At 40.7% G+C, this 21,309-nt stretch overlaps 1 protein-coding gene across 5 annotated transcripts in view; it reads right to left on the bottom strand.

Annotated features, from left to right (window-relative positions):
• Positions 1–21,309, bottom strand: part of INPP5A (inositol polyphosphate-5-phosphatase A) — a 415,177-nt gene that overhangs the window by 247,700 nt on the left and 146,168 nt on the right. For all 5 annotated transcript variants that reach the window (XM_045024848.1, XM_045024849.1, XM_045024853.1 and 2 more), the window contains one exon: positions 16,680–16,767. In XM_045024848.1, coding sequence (XP_044880783.1) covers positions 16,680–16,767 — 88 coding nt within the window. The remainder of the gene's footprint in view (positions 1–16,679; positions 16,768–21,309) is intronic.

Genomic DNA, 21,309 nt, shown 5'->3' on the forward strand with positions numbered 1-21,309 from the left:
GGGAGAAATTAGCACATTTTACCTATGGAACCAAACAATGCAAAACCATAAATTAACAGGGCACCTCCCATTTCTGTTCGGGTTCTTTCTTTTAACATTCTTGAATGCCAGAAATGGTGAACAGAGACAAAGGAAGTTGAAAGTATTTTTTAAATGTTTCCAATCGTATGTTTAAGAACAAGCCCTTTGCTAAATGAAAAGTTTGGTTTAGCTGTACCATGACTATCCTCTAAAATGGCTTGTTTTGATACTGCCTGAACTAGAGAAAGGTATCAATCAACATCTAGAATTACCATTAATTCAGTGCAATCACCAAGCAGGTATCCATCTCCATGTCTAGTATGAAAGCACCTTCAAGTTTACCCAATGGTAAACCTTCTTACATGTTAAAGAAAGCCTTAGCATGAATAAAATAGTATCACATGCATTCTTAGAGAAAATAGTGCAGTCTTGTCTTTACAAGATAAAATCATCTGAGATATTTCTACCTACCATTCTTCTGTCATTTCAGAGTCTATTTTAATAATGACTCAATGGTAATTAGTTTATATATTTGCATTTAATTCAGTGTCAGCTAATGCAAGTAACACTTTCAAAACATTTAAAATGGAAAAAATAATGTTTCCTAGCATTTATAATGAGCTTTTAATCCTAAAATCACAAATTGCTTTGCAAATGTGGGTAAGCCTCATTATCTCTATTATTTAACGAAGGGTAAATCAGAGGTGAAGACATGGTAAATAGCTTGCTCAAAATGAAGTAGAAAACAATGCTGTTAAAGAATCATATTTGAGTTTCACATTTCTAAGTAAACAAACAACTAGAAAAAAGAAAAAATACATAAAATGTTAAAATTGGAGAATTTCAAAATGTCTGCAGCATGTTAAGACTACAAACATTTTGACACATTAATTCAAAGTTTTGCTGCAGCTGAACAAAACTACTATAAGTTTATACTAATGCACTTTTGAAAAAAAATTAAAACAATGATAAAGTGAGTCAATTCTGTGGGAGTGGAGAAATTTGATTAGAAATGATGCACAAAGTCTGGCGACGAACATATATTTGTACTTTTCCAGAATATTTTAGTAAAGGTGCTTAAGGATTTTCAGAGTACAATAACTCCTCACTTAACGTTGTAGTTATGTTCCTGAAAAATGTGACTTTAAGCGAAACGATGTTAAGCAAATCCAATTTCCCCATAAGAATTAATGTAAATGAGGGGGTTAGGTTCCAGGGAAATTTTTTTCACCAGACAAAAGACTATATTATATATATATATATATATATACACACACACAGTATAAGTTTTAAACAAACAAATTAATACTGGTACACAGTGATGATGATTGTGAAGCTTGGTTAAGGTGGTGAAGTCAGAGGGTGGGCTATTTCCCAGCAAATGCCTTACTGTTAAATGATGAACTATCAATTGTCTGAGCCCTCAAGGGTTGCCCTTAACTGCTGGCAACTCTCACACTCTACAAGGCAGCAGGAATGGAGGGAGGGGAGACAGCATTGCAGATAGAGACAGACACTGTGTGTATGAGAGAGCGAGATGTGCATTTCATAGAAGGGTTGGAAGAGACTTCAGGAGATCATCTAGTCCAACTCCCTGCTCAAAGCAGGACTAGTCCCCAGACAGATTTTTGCCCAAGATCCCTAAATGGCCCCCTCAAGGACTGAACTAACAACCCTGAGTTTAGCAGGCCAATGCTCAAACCCCTGACCTATCCCTCCCCCTGTATATATGGAGATATACCTATCTCAGAACTGTAAGGGACCCTAAAAGGTCATTGAGCCCAGCCCCCTACCTTCACTAGCAGGACCAGGTACTGATTTTGCCCCAGATCCCTAAGTGGCCCCCTCAAGGATTGAACTCACAAGCCTGGGTTTAGCAGGCCAATGCTCAAACCACTGAGCTATCCTTCCCTCCTTGCCCCCCTTTAAGTAAGCTGACCCTACTTTTAAGTACACTGCCTTGTTAACTAGATCAGCTTGCTGAGACCACAGCTGCTGCCTGCAAGCTCCCTCCTGAGCCCTGTCTTGTGTCCCCCCTGCTCTATGGAAGATGGGGTAAGCCGGGTGCAGGAGCAGGGGGAAGGGCGACACCCTGACATTAGCCCCTCTCTTCTTCCCCTCCCCCTTGCACAGCAAGCAGCAGTCTTGGGGAGCAGCTCCAAGGCAGAGGGCAGGAGCAGCACATGGCAGTGGGGGGAGGGACAGCTGAACTGCTGGCAATCGATAGCCTGCTGGGCAACTGCTGCACAGGGAACTTAGGGGAGCAGGGAGCTGATAGAGGGGCTGCCGGTCCACCCTAGGTTCCAAGCCCCCACCAGCTAACTCCAATGGGCTGCTCTTTCTGCAAGCAGTGGATAAAGCAGGCGGCTGCCAAATGACGTTAGAAGGAAGCACTGCACAACTTTAAACAAGCATGTTCCCTAATTGATCAGCAATATAGCAAAAAAACAACATTAACCGGGACGACTTTAAGTGAGGAGTTACTGCATTACTTTTACATACAATAATTTTTATTTCTGGAGACTAACAGAAAAAGAAAAATCTTCCATATACGTGGCACTTATGATAGACTCATAATGCAGATCTTAGCTAACAGCCTGAAACTGGAAGTGAAGTGGATGCTAGTGCAGTCTATTGAAATATGCTTCACTTAACTAGCACTTTGGGGTGCATGAAGTGAGTTCAACTACCTCTGCATAGTAGACAGCCACACCCATGAAAGGCAGTTGGCTTGCAGCTAGTCCTGGCAACTCGCTCAGTTCTCACTGGTGACTCCAAATAGCTGCGTGTGCTCCACAGTATCATACCCCGGGACCCTACCTCAGCTGGCATGCTAAACCTAGTGAGGATAGCTATTGGCAGCAAACACTCATGAAGGGCATTGCCAAGAAGATGTGGTCAAACACTTGGCAAATATTAGACCATATACATCGAATAAGGAATGGAAGTGACTTCATTTGGCCCCATCAGCGTCGTTGAGCTAACAGCTGGGAATCAAAAAAGAAGATCTAGCATTTCTAAGGCTATGGCTACATTGGTGCTTTACAGCGCTGCAACTTTGTCGCTCAGGGGTGTGAAAAAACAACCCCCTGAGCTCAGCAAGTTACAGCGTTGTAAAGTGCCAGTGTAAACAGTGCCCCAGCACTGTAACCTAATCCCCTCATGGAGGTGGAGTACCTGCAGCGCTGGGAAAGCTCTTTCCCAGCGCCGGCGCGCGACCACACTCACACTTCAAAGTGCTGCCGTGGGAGCGCTCCCGTGGCAGTGCTTTGAAGTTTTGAGTGTAGCCGCGGCCTAAGTAAGTTAGCAGCGGAGTTTGGCTCTGGCTGAAGCATTCGACTGGCCTTCCAATCAGCCCATATAGAATGCATTCCAGTAATATAATTTGGAGGCAAAAAAAAAGGTAATTGGGAAGCTCACATCAGACAGGAAAAGTTGCACCTCTTAAGCAACCAGAAACAGGAATGTTTGGTCATTGCAGTCAGTGAAATATGAGCAGACATAAATTGTAAACCTCAGCGGAGTGAGCAAATATTACCCACCAACCAAACATCACCACTACCAAACAATGTTGTCCTAATCCATAGAATTTTAAGGATGACTGTACTCTTCCTTAGTGTTCTAAGGTCGAGGGACAAAAGCAAAACTAACTCGGTTTCCATCTCTTTCCCATATGCCACCTTCCACATGCAAACGTCACACTTATTCCTTTACAGTAACCCCACAACCCTCTACAATCGAGAGTCTCTTTTGTCTCAAACGAGATTTTTTGTACCGTCCCAATCCACTGACTGGGGGAGGATTCCAATCCTCAGCCTCACACAGAAAGGAGCCATGTCTTCTCCACCAGCGCATCTTGCTGCACAGAGCTGCTCCGGTCTGTGCCAGAGCATCTCACTGTTCCTGGCAAGCCTGGAAGGCCCAACACCAGGCCCAATGAATCTTGCCTGGAAGAACAGCTGTAAGTGGTGCAGTGGTGGGCCACGGCCCATGGCTAAAACAGGAAATGGATGTAAGTGGTTCAGAGTGACAAGGGCAGAAAGAAAAAAAGAGGGTTCCCAGTAGCGGGAAGATAGGGCAATTTGGGGCTCACTTTAGACAAGAGTCCTAACCTGGCTCTGTCTCCTAGAACCAGACATTTCTCTTCCTGCAACCAAACCCCACAGGGATCTGGATCCCATGCTCAGAAACTGACCGGTCCTTAACACAGCCTTAGAATTATCCAGTCCCCTAAAGGTTAATACAATTAAAATTTCATACTCTTTGATACCGTTATTTTGGCTGTAAACATTTTAAACAAGAGCACATGCTCTCTATTGTTTATAGAGCTTTGCTTTTTCCCATTACTACCTGCCTTTTTCAGACACGAAAAACATCACTAATGTAATTTTTAAAACATTATCTGGGTGCACTCTAGAGTGTAGTTTTAAAATCTCTGATCTTCCCCATATTTTACCCAATTGAGCTACAGAAAATTTTCCCAACTATCACAGTAGAACTATGAAAAATGAATCCTTTCTGTGCCATCAGACATCACCTAGGGCACAATGTTCTGCCATCCTTGTCTACCTGACCCGCTCTTTGCACTTCTCTATACTGTTAACTCCCATAAGTTTTGTTAAGTCTCAGAACTAATATCTGATGGAGGGATTATTTTGATTAATCCCTTGTGTGTGTTCTTCCAGCTGCCCAATGGTGAGCTGGCTTCATTCTTAACACATGTCCCAGATATTTCCATCTTCTTTTCTGGAAAACTTTGGAGATATAAAATTGTTGATCCCTCTGACAAATCTTGACATTTGTTATAAATGAATTAATTCCATATAATTCTGAGTATTTTCTTTCAAAGGCATTTAAACATCTGTCCATACCATTGGTGGATTTCCACCTTTCACATCCATACATTAAGGTGCAAACACCACTTAAATCTTGCCTGAAATTATAAGTGAGCCTCAGAAGACTTGGAAATCCAAGTCAGATACTAAATAGCCTTATCTAAAACCAGTCTCTTGAGACTACAAACTGTCTCTTGCCCCTTATAAAGTTCTTTGTGCTCTGCCCCACTCTGTGATACAACCTCCTCAAGTCTCCTCCCACACAAAAAAAACCCCCTGATTCCATAGGTATTTGGTGACCCACTCAATTTTTGTTGGACTCAATGCTGCCACTTCCTAAAATGTCTGCCTTTTAGGGCAACCCCAGTACTTGTACCCCAAACTGCCCTGCTTAAGTGTCAATGCAAGAAAGACTGAAATAATACTGGGATTTCATAAATGCTGATGCTCTCTGGGTACAAGTACCAGAAAATCCGAAGAACGGGACACAGCTGAGAGGATACTGGGTCCTGCTATTTAGCTGCTGACTCCTGAGTCACAGGACTTGTCTACGGAGTGCCTTAGTCCACACCAGCCAAGGTGTAAATTCTAATGTGCACCTGGCATGCTGCGCACAAACTGGCCCATGTGGACCTGGTGTGTGTGGACCCTGCTGGCACACACCATAAGTTCTCTAGTGGGTGTTAATATTGTCCTGTTTGAAATGGGACTATATTACAGTGCGTTAGAAAACTTATACTGAGTGCCAGCCGGGCCCACATGGGCCAGTTGGTGTGCAACATACTGATGCATATTTGAATTTACACCCCAACTGGTATGAGCTACGGCACCATATAGGCAAGCCCACAGAGACAGTGGGAGGGAACTGTGAGACCCCTCATTTTGCCCCCATAACAGATCCTTCTATCAGAAGAAAGGGAAATGGGAGTTGGGGTCTACTCATGCCAGTCGAGACCTGAAATAAAGTGATTTGTATTAAAGTCTCAGGGAAGTATTTTTATTTACAGTCACCAGACTGTTCAACATAGACTACAGTTAAATGTACAGCATAGTTACAGAAACAATTCAAGCAGCTCCTTATGAAACAAAAGAGTCAGATTATGTACATTACAAACTTTAGATTGGATGATCAGATTTCCAACAAAATGTCTTCTGGGCCTCTTCCTGTAACCAAGGGGATTTTGTATTCATGTCACTCATACCTGTGAGTAGAATTCACTCTCTCTTTTTCTGTTTAAATATATGTTTTTGAAAAATACTCACAGCAGCAACATTTTATTTATTACACGCTTACTGAACGAACAAGTTAAATCACAGATTTTCTCAGTATTGAGAGACCCATTTACAATACAAGTTAATACTTTAGCTCCACCTCCTGGTGAAAATCTGCATTTTTTGTAAAAATAAAAATTACTGATGAAACTGCTTAATAGAAAAAAATGGTCTCTTAGAACTAATCAGGCATTTGAATTCCCTCTGTATTAAATTCAATTATGTCTCTCTTCCTAAATCATCTTTTTTATTTAACAAAACTCCAAACTGCCACAGCTAATCAGCTCAGAAGAATCAGTGTGCTCCATTCATTTCTGGGAACAGGCCGATATTTTCTGAGACCCATTAATAACTCTGACAGGATTTATGTACAAGATAAATTCAATTCAATTTCCTTTTTCAATTAATGGCCAATTATTTGAAACAGACTCAACTGAAAATATTGCTCAAATATCATTAATCTAACAAAAATTAACTTTACAATTCTCTTAGTAATGAGAACATAATTTTAAGATAAAATAATGCACTTTATTAAATAAATGTTACCCTTCTTTATTTTTAGGACACTTACTTGCCATTGTAATCCTCTTGTTAAACGTTAACATTAGCTCAATGTACTTATGTGGACCACCGTTAGGGTGGAACAGCCCTCTCACGCTCTCATTTTCCCCTAGTGCTTTATAGCCCATTTCAAGTTTTGAAATTTTACATCTAAAATAATTGATGGGCATGGAGAGCAGGTGAGAAACAGTTGACAATATATTTTCAACACTGTTTTTTGTTCGTACTGGGGCACTGAAATGCACTATCTACCTACTGGCATTATTTATATGTCCCCCATTATCAACGTATATGAGTATCCCATGGGCTTTAATGTATTATTTACTGAATGGGGTAAGGAAATACTATTATCTCCATTTTACAGGTGGGGAAGTAAGAACAGAAAGACTAAATGCCCAAGGTCACACAGGAAATCTATGGTGGAGCTTGAACCTGCTCTCCCGAATCACAGACTAGCAGGTTAACCACTGGACAATCCTTCCTTCCTTCGTGTTGTCCAGTGACCTGGGAGTCTGGAGACCTTGACTTGCCTCCTGATTCTGCCACTGATTTGCTGATGGCCTCGGGCCAAGTCACAAACTTTAGTCTCAGTTTTCCCATCTGTAAAGTGGAAACACAGTGAAAATTGTTTAAGAACCCAACCCTATTAGGCAACCTCCCATTTTAAAAGATTGCATTCTTGGATACTTTGGGGCATCTTTCACTGTTATTAGAAAGTCATCCCCATCAACCTGAAAGGGGCTATATATAAAGTATTATTCTTTTCAATATATTCACCTTGAAAAAGCTAATCTGCTCTTTTTATGTTTAAAAAAATCAGTTTTGTTTCAATTACAGTTTCCAAAAAGTATTAACATAAGAACATTAGAATGGCCGTATTGGATCAGACAGATGGTCCATCTAGCCCAATATCCTGTCTTCCGACAGTGGCCAGTGCCAGATGCTTCAGAGGAAATGAACAGAACACGGTAATTTATCAAGTGATTCATCCCCTTTTGTCCAGCCCCAGCTTCTGACAGTCAGAAGTTTAGAGACACCCAGAGCAAGGGTTGCATCCCCGACCATCTTGGCTAACAGTCATTGATGGACCTATCCTCCATGAACTTATCTAGTTCTTTTTTGGACTTCATAACATCCCCTGGCCAATGAGTTCCACAGGTTGACTGGGCATTGTGTGAAGAAATACTTCCTTATGTTTGTTTTAAACCTGCTGCCTATTAATTTTATTGGGTGACTCCTGGTTCTTGTGTTATGTGAAGGGGTAAATCCTTTCTTATTCACTTTCTCCACACCATTCAGGATTTTACAGACCACTATCATATCCCCCGTTAGTCATCTCCTTTCTAAGCTCAACAGTCCTATTATTTTAATCTCCCCTCATATGGAAACTGTTCCATACTCCTAATCATTTTTGTTGCCCTTCCCTGTACTTTTTCCAATTCTAATATATTATTATTCCTGGGGGAATTCTGTGCCACTGCGCAATGCAGAATTTTGCAGAAATTAACGTTGTGCAGGCAGAATTTCCTCTCCCCCACAGAAATGGGCTGCAGTGCTGCTAGCTGCCACTATTAGCCACTGAACCCGACATAGCCCAGCTCGCACACAGAAGACACTGCTGGGGGCAGGGGAGGGAGAAGGAGCAAGAGGGTTCCTGGCAACTGCAGTCCCAGCATCCCCTGAGGGAAGGAGAGGGCAGCGTGCAGGAAACTCCATGCAAGCCTGGGACCAAGCATCAGGCTGTTTCTCCCTCTGGATCCCTTGGCTCTGGGAGGTGAAGGTGGTAAGTGTCTGGGCCGGGGGCGGGGGCAGCTGGGATCTGGGGGAGAGGGGTCAAGTATTTGGGCAAGGGAGGGCCATGGCTTGGCTCTGGGGGACAGGCAGGGTATCTGGGCCAGGGAATCCTGCAGCTGGGCTCTGGCGGGAAGGGGGTTCACCTGTATTGGCTGGGGGTGCATGGCTGGGCTGTGGGGGGAGGGAGGGGAGCAGAGAAACAGGAACTGGGTTGTCATAGGGGTTTCTTTAACTGTACTCTTGGGGGAAATTTTGTGTCTCTCTCTATTGTTACAGACATACTTGCTGATAGGTGTTTTGAAATAAATTACCAAAATAATTGAAACTGGTGTGATTATGTAGTGTTATCCTGACAAATAAAATTTGCAGAATTTGAGAATATGGTGTGCATGATTTTTTATTTATTTTGGCACAGAATGCCCCCAGGAGTAATATATCTCTTTTTAGATAGGGCTACCACCAGTTCACACAATATTCACGGTGTGGGTAGCCCATAGATTGGTTTAATGGCATTATGTTATTCTATGTATAATTACCTATCCCTTTCCTAATGTTTCCTAACATTGTTAGCTTTTTTGACTGCCATTGCACACTGAGCAGATGTTTTCAGAGAACCATCCACAATGACTCCACGATCTCTTTCTGGAGTGGTAACAGCTAATTTAGACTCCATCATTTTGTATGTATAGTTGGGATTATGTTCTCCAACGTGCATTACTCTGTATTTATTAACACTGAATTTCATCTGCCATTTTGTTGCACACTTAGTTTTGTAAGATCCCTTTGTAACTCTTCACAGTCAGCTTTGGACTTAACTACCTTGAATAATTTTCTATCACCTGGAAGCTTTGCTACCTCATTGTTAAACCCATTTTCCAGATCATTTATCAATATGTTAAACAGCACTGGTACCAGTACAGATCACTGGAGGACGCCACCATCATTTACGTCTCTCCACTGTGAAAACTGTGGTGGGGGTGGGGTTTGTTTGTTTTTAAAGGTAAGACCAGCACTTTAACAGACCAATTAAAACTCAATCAACTCTTAACAGGAACAAGATGAATCTTCAATACACAAATATATACACCAACAGTGTTTGATCTATTGCACAGTTAACCAATAATAAACAGTTAAGTGCTCGAGAATCCTGTATTATCTATTAAAATTATGCCTTCTAAAAAATAAGTCTGTACTCAACAGTAAATCTCCATCCCAATGTGAAGCCTCTTCCAGAATACAGCTACAACCCTCATAGACATATACAACCCCTCAAAATATACTCTCACAAATTTAAGGCCCTGTGAGGTCCTTTGCGTTCTACTCTTACGGGGGGAGACTGTCAGGACTTTGTAGGGGTTAGCCCACTGGGAGTGGGGGGGGAAAGAGGAAGGGGGGAAAAAAAACCACCTTCCCAAATCCCTCCCACAATATTAAAAATACTCATGTTCAAATGGTTTCTGTATTTAGGGTTTCTGGGAAGTTTGGTCTGTCTGTTGGTTTTTAGTAAAAAATATTTTCTGACCTACGTATTAAGAAATAAAAAAGCCTCAAATCAGAGGAAACTTAATATAGTTCAATGAGGTAAACTAGCCTTCAGTGCAGCCACCCAGGAGGCTTACATTCTGAATTTGAGGCTGCAGACTCTTTGCTCACATTCCTCTGACCTTTGACAAGGAGTGTGTTGCTAGACTGATGGTTTGTACTGAATTTTCCTGTACATACTAGGAATATGGTTCGGCATTTTGTGGCTACCATGGTACAAATTTTCAAATTCTATGTGGGAGCAAGAAAGGGGTGGGAGAGGCATGGGTGTGCCCTACAACTATCATTTCCTAATTTACTTATGCATAGTAGCCTTGCTTATGCCGAGCAAAGAAAGCAAAGGTCACAGCAATTAAGGAGTTGCCTGGTTAAAACTGAAAAGAAATCACAGGGCCTTGTTTCATCAACTACCAATTCACTTGCATGCCAAGAACATATGCAAACACCCACACATGCTGTACTTTAATGGACCAGTAATTAGCCTGGTGTATACTAAACATGTCAAGTGTCTCCATTATTGCGTAGTCTTGCACAGTCTGAAGGACATTATGGGCCAAATTCCGCCCTAATGTAATACATACAGCTGTCACTGAAGTCACTCAGGTTGCCATGATCTGAGGCATTTCAAGTCAGAACTGATTGAATAGTGATGGCTACTAGTTGGTATTTAGTCAACCAACATAAAAATGGAATTATCCCATTATTACTAATAAGATAATTGTTGAGGGAAAACATGGTTCCTCAGTGTTGCTTCTCCCTCATCTAATACCAATAAAGAGATCCCTTTAAAAGCTTTACTTTTTTTTCCAATCTGCAAAACGTCTGTGTAGAGTGAAGACTCATAATTTATTGACTTTACAGAAAAAACAAACAACAACAAAACTACATGGATTGCAGTTAAAGTTATAGTAGAGAATTTAAACATTAAGAACTTGAGAAATTCAATAAAAAATTCAAGATTCACCTTATTTATTTATAGGTATTTTTATGGCCTTGCCTCTGACTTTTTCTCAGCCTCCATTCATCACCCTCCCTATAAAGACCTTATACAAACTCTCCTAGTAGAGACTGGGACTGATGTCTAGATTGTATTGTGTAGTATTTGCCAAAGGATATGTAAAACTGTTCACAGTTGTATGATTATGTAATGAAAGATTTACTAAGAGCAGAATTTTTTTAAAAATTACTGGTATTTTGAACTACCAGTAAAATCCTGAGTTAGGATTGTAGGATAAGGTGAGAGTCAGTTTTTGTCCAAACCAGTTTGCCCATCCTTGTTTCCAGTCACAACTGAACTAATATTGATGCAGACTGTTCAGTTAGTGAAACTTCTGGGAAACAACCTTTACTCTTTCAATGGTTGTCACCCACAAACTTCATTCATAACTGCTGGGAGCTCTTAACTCGAACACTGTCATATTCCCAAAGCTGATAAGCATGAGCCCTAGGGTAGTAGCTGCTGTCTTACCTTGTGCCAAGAAATTAATCTTCACATCATTTTTTAAATTTTATATAACTGTTCATTTTGAAATCTGATAGGGCTGATTTTTTTTAGTAGTGTTGTGTAAGGAAATTTTAGCTACAGGCTCTATCCTAGCAGGGTTTGAAAAGCTGCACAGCAATTCCCTGCATCTAGACAAGTGACCATTGCCAAATGCTATCTCTCACCTTTGACCTTTTTCATATTCTTAGGGATGCTTGCTGCAAAAGCCAATAGGAGGTAAGAGTCCAGTTGTCAGCTGCAGAAGCAGTAGAGGTTTTCATCAAATTCCTTCAGGCTAAACAGTGGCCCTGCAGCTGTAGAGAATTATTTTTAAATGTATTAAGTTTTTATCTGAATTCACAAGCTGGGTACTGACAGCTACTGCAGGGAAGTGTCTTTAAACCAAAAACCTCACCATACCTGGTACAGAATTGCAGATGGCACAATCACTAGTCTTAGGGTATGGCTACACTTGCGAGTTGCAGCGCTGGTGGAGGCTTTCCAATGCTGCAATTAGTAAGTGTCCACACCGGCAGGGCACATCCAGCGCTGCAACTCCCTGGCTGCAGCGCTGGCCATACACCTGGCTCAGCATGGGGAATAAAGATTGCAGTGCTGGTGCTGCAGCGCTGGTCATCAAGTGTGGCCACACACCAGCGCTGTTATTGGCCTCCAGGGTATTAGCAGATATCCCAGAATGCTTTTATAAATTACTCTCTTTGTTTTGTTATGCAGCCTCTCTTTGTTTTGTTGTGAACTCGGAGCTCCGTAGCTCCGTTGATCCCGGAGCTGCTTATCTACAAACACAGCTCCTGTTTGCTGAGATCAATCTGTGAACAATCAAATGAGATAATGAGGCAGGCAGGGAGTGAGTGTTTGCTTGACAGAAACGGGACAGAGGGGAGAGAGGGTTGGCTGCACGCTGTTTGCAGTTAAGAGTTAAGGGTAAGAGATCGGGAACATGTTCTGATTTTTCAAGGCAGGAAGGTAACACACAGTGTTGGCTCCAAAAATCCACACTCTCTCTCTCGCCCGCTCCCTGTCACACTACGCCCCACCCCACCCCCCTCTTTTGAAAAGCACGTTGCTGCCACTTGAACGCTGGGATAGCTGCCCATAATGCATCACTCCCAACAGCGCTGCAAATGCTGCAAATGTGGCCACACACCAGCGCTGGTAGCTGTGAGTGTGGCCACACACCAGCGCTGGCCCTGCACAGCTGGACGACCAGTGCTGCAACTACCAGCGCTGCAGATTTGTAAGTGTAGCCATACCCTCAGATTGTTTGGGTTTGAGATGGACTATTTTGATTGTTTACCATACAGTAGAATTATTGTAGAATTCTCTCTCTCTATCTATCAGGAACTCCACAAGAGCTCCTTGAATATCACTGTCAGTGCACTATATTTTCCAAACAGTATTCAAGAAATATATCCATATCCTCTAAGTAAAGCCACATTCCTTATACTAGCAAAGAGGGAGGTGTATTTTGAGGATCCATGTTACCCAAAGGTGTTTTGTCAATGCCTTGAGTCAGCGCTCCGAAGCAGCCACACTGTGCAATTGTGGGCAGCAAAATCAGAATTAGCTCTGCAAAAACCAAGCCAAGGAAAGTCCCATAGAGGCTACACTGTCAAAACTGAAGGAAAAGGGATATTAGAAAAACAGAGGTATAAGTTAGCAACATTGTGAATGCTTGGGCTTTTGTAGTTCTAAAGAAAATAGAATTTTCACAACAACATATATGATGAACTTTTACTTTTTTTTAAAAAGAAAAAGTTCTCTCTCTCTCTATATATATATATAACTATATAGACATATATAATATAAGTATATTTATACACACACACGCAGAATTATTAGGGATTATGTTTGTTGCCAACTCCAAGCCTTAGAAGGAATGGAAAAAAACCACCCAAGTTAAAGACCTTTGCAATCAGAAACAAAACTAATGAGGAATTGGGGAAGATGGATAACATCCTGAAAGTACCAAGCCACACAGAAGATAAGAATAAAACTTTACCCTAAATGGTCACGACTTAGTAGTTAAAATCCCTTTTGAAAATCTATCTAGTGCAGACAGTGTGTGAATTCAAAGACTAAAAGCTCAGGACTCAAGTCTCTTATTAGTTAAAATGATGATTATTAAAAATGTATCTTAAATTTGTGATAATAGTCTTTGAAATTATGTACAAGATTCCTTGATACAAAGTGCCAGTAAGTGGTCTCTAACAAGTGACAAGATTAAAAAAAAGCCTACAGTGAAGGTGAATCAATCTCTCTCTCTCTCTCTCTCTCTCACTTTTCTGGGTTTTTAGGTTGTTGTGTAGTGGGGGCAGGGAATAGTAAGGGGACTTTTGTTTTTGTTTTTTGTTACTTGGTTCAGTCTCAAGACTGCATACAATGGAAAGTAATTACACAAATTCTTCCCTAATCCTTTGTCTAAAACTAACACCACAAGCACAGGTCATAACCATATAAAATCCACATCATATTTACATAGGGTTGCACTTCAGAATTTTTCCACTAAGAATTTTAGACTGGTTTCTCCTATCCACCAAGTCACTTTATGCCATTTACACTTAAGTGATGCAAACTGAACTTAAAGTTGTTGGATATTTGCACTGGGAAATTCCCGTGTAAGTAAAGCTGGCAGAGGTGACTCCACCCCCTATGCTGCCTCTTGAGTGATACCTTAGCTCCTGGCACAAAGGGAATTGAGAAGGCATGGAGAGGAAAAAAAGTGGAAAGGGAGCATGGCAAAACAACACTCCACTATGACCAGTTCCACATGCGAATTAAGTTCCTAAGGAACCTTAAGCCACCACTATAAGTTAAAGTTTATTCAAGAAATCAGATTTTAAGGCCAGAAGGGACCATAATGATCATCTAGTCTGATATCCTGCGTTACACAGGCCACAGAATTTCATTCAGCTACTCCATCATTAAGCCCAATAACTTGTGTTTGAATAAACAATATCATCCAGAAAAGCATCCACTCGCTCTCAAGACTTCAGGAGATGGAGAATTCACAACTGCCCTTGGTACACCTCTACCTTGATATAACGCTGCCCTTGGGAGCCAAAAAATCTTACCGCGTTACAGGTGAAACTGTGTTATATTGAACTTGTGCACAGCCCTGCTCCCCTGGAGCACTGCTTTACTGCGTTATATCCAAACTCGTGTTATATCGGGTGGCGTTATATCAAGGTAGCGGTGTAGTTGTTTTAATAGTTAATAACCCTCACTGGAGGAAATAATCAAGTAATCTCTTGATCTTTTTGATAAATTAAACAGACTGAGCCCCTAACATCTCTCACTGTGACACATTGTTTCCAGCGCTCAACTCATTTTTGTGGCTCTTCTCTGCACTCTCAGATTTTTTCAACATCCTTTTAAAAATGTGGACACCACAACTGCTGTAGCCCTACTACTTTCCCATTTATATATATCCAAGGATCACAGGAGCCCTATTTGCCATGGCATTGCTCATGTTCATGTTCTATAACCCCTAAATCCTTCAGAGTCACCGCTTTCAAGGATCCATTCTCCCTCCCCCCATTATATAGGTATGGCCTGCACTCTTTGTTCCTAGATGTATAATCTGCATTTGCACAATTTGTTTGAATGAGATCAGCTTACCAAGAGATCCATACTGCTCTGTATGACTGCCCTGTCCTTATCATTATTTGCCATTCCACCAGTTTTTGAGTGATCCACAAATTTTTATCAGCAGCAATTTTATATTTACTTCCTAAACACTGATAAAAGTACTAAATAGTGCCAGGCCAGAACAGACCTTTAAAAAACTCTTCTAGAAATTCCCACTTGATAACTACTTTTTGAGATCTGTCATTTGGCCAGATCTGAATACATTTAACCTGTGCTTTATTGATATTGTATAGTGCTAACTTGTTGAGAGCCATTTGGATTATGCTAGGACACTGCAATTAGGACACACAGAAGAATGGGAGAAGACGTGAAGATGCTTCATAGTTTATTGCTATGGCCAAATGGGCCAGCCACGTTTGGCAGCAAAAGAGTAAAGTGGAGAAGCCAGGGTAACCAGAGCAGATGTACCAATGACGCTAAAACAACCTCTACAATGCTGCAGGTCACATCACAAAGTCATATTATGGATCCTCAGACTGACTGACAAGATGAAGAATTGGAGAAGAACAAGCTATATAGCTGGACAGTTGTGTGTGTCAGCAGTTAAGTCACTCGACTACATAAGCTCATTGAATATCAGACTGGAGTACAAAGGAGAGTGGACTGACCAACTGCTGACAGAGAAGCATAAAGGAGAGCACAACACACCAGCAGCATCAGCAAAGGAAAGCAAAACTGTCAGTACAAAATCTGCTTTAAGAACACATTTTGGATTAATGCTAGTGGCCCTGAGAAGAAAGAGGAGGATTGCCTTGACTGGACCCTGGAGAAACAATGTAGAAAAAAAGATATGTCAATATAGGATGGGCTATGATGGATGAAAATAGGCTACTTGTGTGAAGGGTGGGGTCCGGTCAGTCAGGGAAGAAGGTACAGTGGGGCCGAATAGTCTACTGGGAGTACTGCTGTACTGGGCGGGCATGCAATAAAATGGTAGCTGTGGTTTGTTTATTGTATAAATTCAGGCTGTCACTAAGCGGTCTCTTCCGCTGTAGATAAAAAGGTGAATTTTCCTATGCCTGTGTTTCATTTTCACATTTACATAAATGTTACCCACATATCAGTGTAAGTTTGTTTGTACACTGATTTTTCCCTTCACAGTCACATGAATCAGACTCAAGATGCATAACAAAGTTTCCAATGTTTGCCAATCTCTTTTCAGTTAATCAAGCTGCAAGTCTGGCGCCATCCCAAAATGTAGCCTGGTGACATTTCCTTGAATGGGGGTATAATGATCTACCAATGACTAGCACAAAAGAATGCAGAAACTCGCTTTTCATGAACTCTGACATTCTACTAACATTTTCACAGATACAGTTCTTCTAAACAATCAATTTGAACATCTCCTACTGCCATACAGTACATTTAGAAAAGATGTAATCCCCATCATCACAGAGGATGCTAAAGCCAATCCTTATATCAGTCAGTATAAAACAGTTTCAAGATCAAACATAAGTGAATTGAGTATTAAACTAATCTCATGGAAGAAGGAAATTTACCGTAAAATGTTCTTGTGACTTGTAGTTCTCATCCAGGTAAACCCGGGCTCTGTTATAGTCTTTCATTGCATCACTTGATAACAATTCTCTGAAAGACATAAATGAAAGACTGTCAGTATGAAGGGATATGCAAATCTGTTGTATCTCTTCACTCTCATCCACTATATTTCAACATGTCCCTAACACTCATCAAAGAAAGCGTGGTCCTAGTTCATATTATTTCTCATTTTTAAAAGACATTTTAAGTGAACGTAAGTGTTGATGAGATATGTCACACTGATAGCCCTGGAGACTGAAGTTCTCTATTTACCCACAAATCAGTTACAGTGCAAACAGCTGCAGTTCAATCTTCTTCAGATTGCTTTGACAATACTCCTTAACTCTAAACATGAAGGGAGCACCAATAAGAGAGGGTGTTTCAGCCTGCACATCCATTCAGTCCTTGGATTTTCTGCTGAGGCTGTCAACAAGGGAGCCAGTTTCTGACAACTGATGGTTTTGTAATGTGGCCACCTGACTACTAACGACTGGACTGAGATCAACCAATATATTAAACATAGGCTATTGAAGAACTATGGTATTGCAAAGTGTCATCTATATTTGAAGATCTTGAGAAAAAAACCACAAACTTTCAAGATATCAAAGTTTCTTTAAAAATTGCATGAACCAGCCCAGCAGGCTTTAAAGTCTGAGCTCCAGGTTCCCAGTCTCTGGGGAAGACAGTCTGTAAAACTTGCTGTCCAGCTCACCTGACTGTAGAATGATTGGCTTCAAAGGCTGGCTGCTCTAACATCAGTGGCAGGCTGCTCTCTAGGCTTGGGAAACCCAAAGAGAAGTGAAGATGTGCCAAACAGCTTTGATACTGGCTGACTTGGCAGACGGATAGCTACACTATTGGGCGGAATTTCCACAAAGTTCAATTCCCACTCAACAATCCCTTCTGTCTCTACCTGACCAAACTCCTTTGTGTCTAAGGTACAAAGGGAATAGGTTTTATCCCCCCCCCTCCCCCGCCCCCCAAAACCTGCTCAGTTCTTTGCTCTCTGTCAAAAAATGTCACACACACAATTGAACAAAACCTGGCAGCCCTGAAAGTGGTGCCGTTAAGGTGCTCCAGCATGAGGTTTTTAAGGCAGGAGTGCATGAGAATAACAAAAATAAATGAAAGTTTGAAGAAGCTGCCTCTTTTTAATAGTTGGAGGAACCTGGATCCAGCAAATGAGTCTTTGCAATTGCTGTCCCATGGGAGCACCACAGCTGAAGAAGCTTATTTATTAGGAAGGCTATGAGTCTGTCATGGAGGTCAGAATTCTGTGATTTTTCATAACCTCCGTGACTTCAGGGCTTGGACTGTTTGCCCCATCCCCCAGGTGGCGGGGCTCGGGCTATCAGCCCCCAGCAATGGGGACCAGGCTTCTGTGAATTCTTGTTTATTGCCCGTGACCTGTCCGTGACTTTTACTAAAAATAACTGTGACAAAATCTTAACCTTATTTATTAGCAGTGGCATACATGACTTTGCCCATCTACCTGCTTTCCAGGAGAAGACTTTTGGAAGCTATGTCAGGGAATGTTCTTTTGACTGACTAAATGACAGCCAGCCTAAGACAAATGTCAAATAGCCTAGAATGGGATCTCTATTCCTCAACCTATAACAATGCATGGGATCTACTCTGGCCTAAGATTAAAATATTTTTTGCAGGGGATGGAGTGAGGAAAATGCTCAGCCCTGGAAATACATAGTAACAGTTTTGCATTTTGATGATTTACAATATAAAGGTAGCTCATTCCAAATTATAACAAGGCGTTCGGTGGCACCTTAAAGACTTTAAGACACAAAAGAGTCTTTAAGGTACCACCGGACTCCTTGTTGGTTTTGTGGATATAGACTAACATGGCTACCCCCTGATACTTGACATATTCCAAATTATATTTTTTATTTCAAATCCACTGAAACATCAAATTGGCCCCACTATAAAAAAGTAAGAACAATAGAACCGCTACACCAAAATATGCAGCAAATAAATTCAGTTTTATAAATAAAAGGACAATTTAAGGGCTATCTTATTTTCACTTAAAATAAAAAGGTTCACTAAATCAACTGATTAACAAAATCAGCAGAGGGCACTGTTTGACTACTTTCCATGGAATAGGACCCTCAAATTATTTCAAAGTACTGAAGGTGGTGGAGGATTAACTGAAAATCTTATGTTGATATAACTTCAATATTTACATCAGTAATGTCAATTAAGGTTTATTAGCAAATCAAATATTTGAGAACAAGGAGGTTTCAAAACATAATTTGTCTTTCTGAAAAGAACTCATTATGGCTACATTTCATTAACAGTGGCATTTATTGTCTTTATTTAAATGACAAATGTTTCAACATTAAATTAGATATTGCACTTCTTCCCTTTAATAATAATAACTGTGTTTCATCATGTTGAAAAGTCACCATTCAAAACTGCATTAGCTATCAAAACAGAAAAATCACAATTGCAAACAAAGCTACTCAGTTAAATTACTCAAATATGCAAGATCTCATGTATCTGAATTATATACATTTATAGAATTAAAAGTTTAGCCAAAGGACAGTAGTATTGTACTCCTCATCCTTGACTCAGTGCATCCAAAGTTTAAGGCTTGTGAAATTCTTTTGTCAGTTCATCTCATCTTCTGGTGCACTATATCATTACATACAAAATTAAATGTCAGAGGATAAAAATAAACTTAATACTAGTGTAACTTTGGTTATGTTGTCTTTAATCCCCTCAAGTGGCACTTGCATCAATACTGTTACATTCCTACAATCATTTAGCCCAGAAAAAGCGCTGACTTAAAATTCTTTATATTTATTTTTGAGTTTGGAGTGTAGACTCAGTTACTTGATTTCCAGTCCTGTATTTTAAAATACCAATATAGTCATACTGTCTTTTCATAGTATATTACAGGGGTAGGCAACCTATGGCACATGTCCCAAAGGTGGCACGCGAGCTGATTTTTAGAGGCACTCACACTGCCTGGGTTCTGGCATTTTTAAAACCTTTTTTACTTTACATACAATAGTTTAGTTATATATTATAGACTTATAGAAAGAAACCTTCTAAAAACATTAAAATCTTTTACTGGCGCACGAAACCTTAAATTAGAGTGAATAAATGAAGACTCGGCACACCACTTCTGAAAGGTTCCCGACCCCTGGTATATTATCTAATTGATAGGGAAAATTATACAGGAAATGTAACAGTAGCAACTGATGAAGGTTAGGAGGTTAGCATGGTTTATTAGCTTGAGATATTATCTCAGTCTAGGTCTGTATTTTGGAGTTAATACTTGTTATGATTAATGTTTCTTCCTAACATATTAGATTGTTGAATACAGTATTAAAGAACAAAATGACATCTCCTGTTCACTAATTTCTCAGCAAATTGAATATATCTTAACTTTTCAACCTGCAGAACTTATACTATTTTTTTAAATAATTATTTGTGCTTAAATTTTTCTTCCTTTACACTTCCTCTATCTCACCTCCTATTTCCTTCATATCAGGTTTCCATGCCACCCGCTGTAACTCAACCTTTTATCACAAACAGTTTGGATTTCAACTAGGAAGTAGCAGAATAAGAAAATACATTAGCAGTTAGCATTTTGAAAAGTTTCTCAAAAGATAGAATTGTTTAATTATTAGAGCTTGCCAATGACTGAAGGTAACTAAATAACCGTACTGTCACATGACATCCTGTCTTTTAGTACTTCCTGGTTGCAAGAGTCAGCATTGCAATATTCTTCCTTGGGTTCTTGCTAAGGACTTCAAACTCCCTATTTCAATAACACTCTTTTCCAGGTTCGTGTATTAAAACACATACAAGGCCTCCAAGTTCAAAGAAAACATCTTCAGAGTCCAAACCCAACAATGTCCATCAGACTAGAAGTCAAACAGGATCTTCTGCCACTACCAAGGCTCCTTTTCCATGATCAGCTTCAACAATGGTCTCACTATGTCCATACTAAAAAAGTTGGCCCCTCTTCTGGACACCCCTTCTGCAAGCTCTTTGTCCCTATTTCCTGGCTTCTGGAAACTTTCTTCCTTGCTCTTTCAGCCAAGCACTGCCTCCCAGGGTTTTCTCCCTTGAGGATCATTTACCCCAGCAGGTTCCCATGGCATCCTCTCCCGCAGCGGACTCTTGTCAACCTCTCCCAGGGACTTCCCTGCTGTTCCTGCTTCCTTCACCTTAATGACAGCCCAGCTCTTCATAGGGAACACCTGTTCTCCCCTCAGCTGTATCTGATTAATGAACAGAACTGGCTGGCCCCAAGCCTCTGGTCCTCAAAAGGGCAGACCACTCTGTTACACTTATCTTACCAGCTGAAATAGTCCTGAAGTATTCCCCTTATAGTACATGCAGGTAATTCTGTTAATACTGAGGGAAAAGTATCTATTTATCTAAGGGTATATTTACACTACATACTACATTGCCGTAGCTGTGCTAGCATAACCCCATAGTGTAGACACAGCCTACACCAATAGAAAATGTTTTCCCGTCAATGTAGCTACGTCATCTACCCAAATAGTGGTAGTCACATCAACATAAACATTCTTCTGTTGATGTAGCTGCCTATGTGATGGGGGT

The sequence above is a fragment of the Mauremys mutica genome, chromosome 7 (assembly GCF_020497125.1).
Source record: "Mauremys mutica isolate MM-2020 ecotype Southern chromosome 7, ASM2049712v1, whole genome shotgun sequence".
Lineage (NCBI taxonomy): Eukaryota > Metazoa > Chordata > Testudines > Geoemydidae > Mauremys > Mauremys mutica.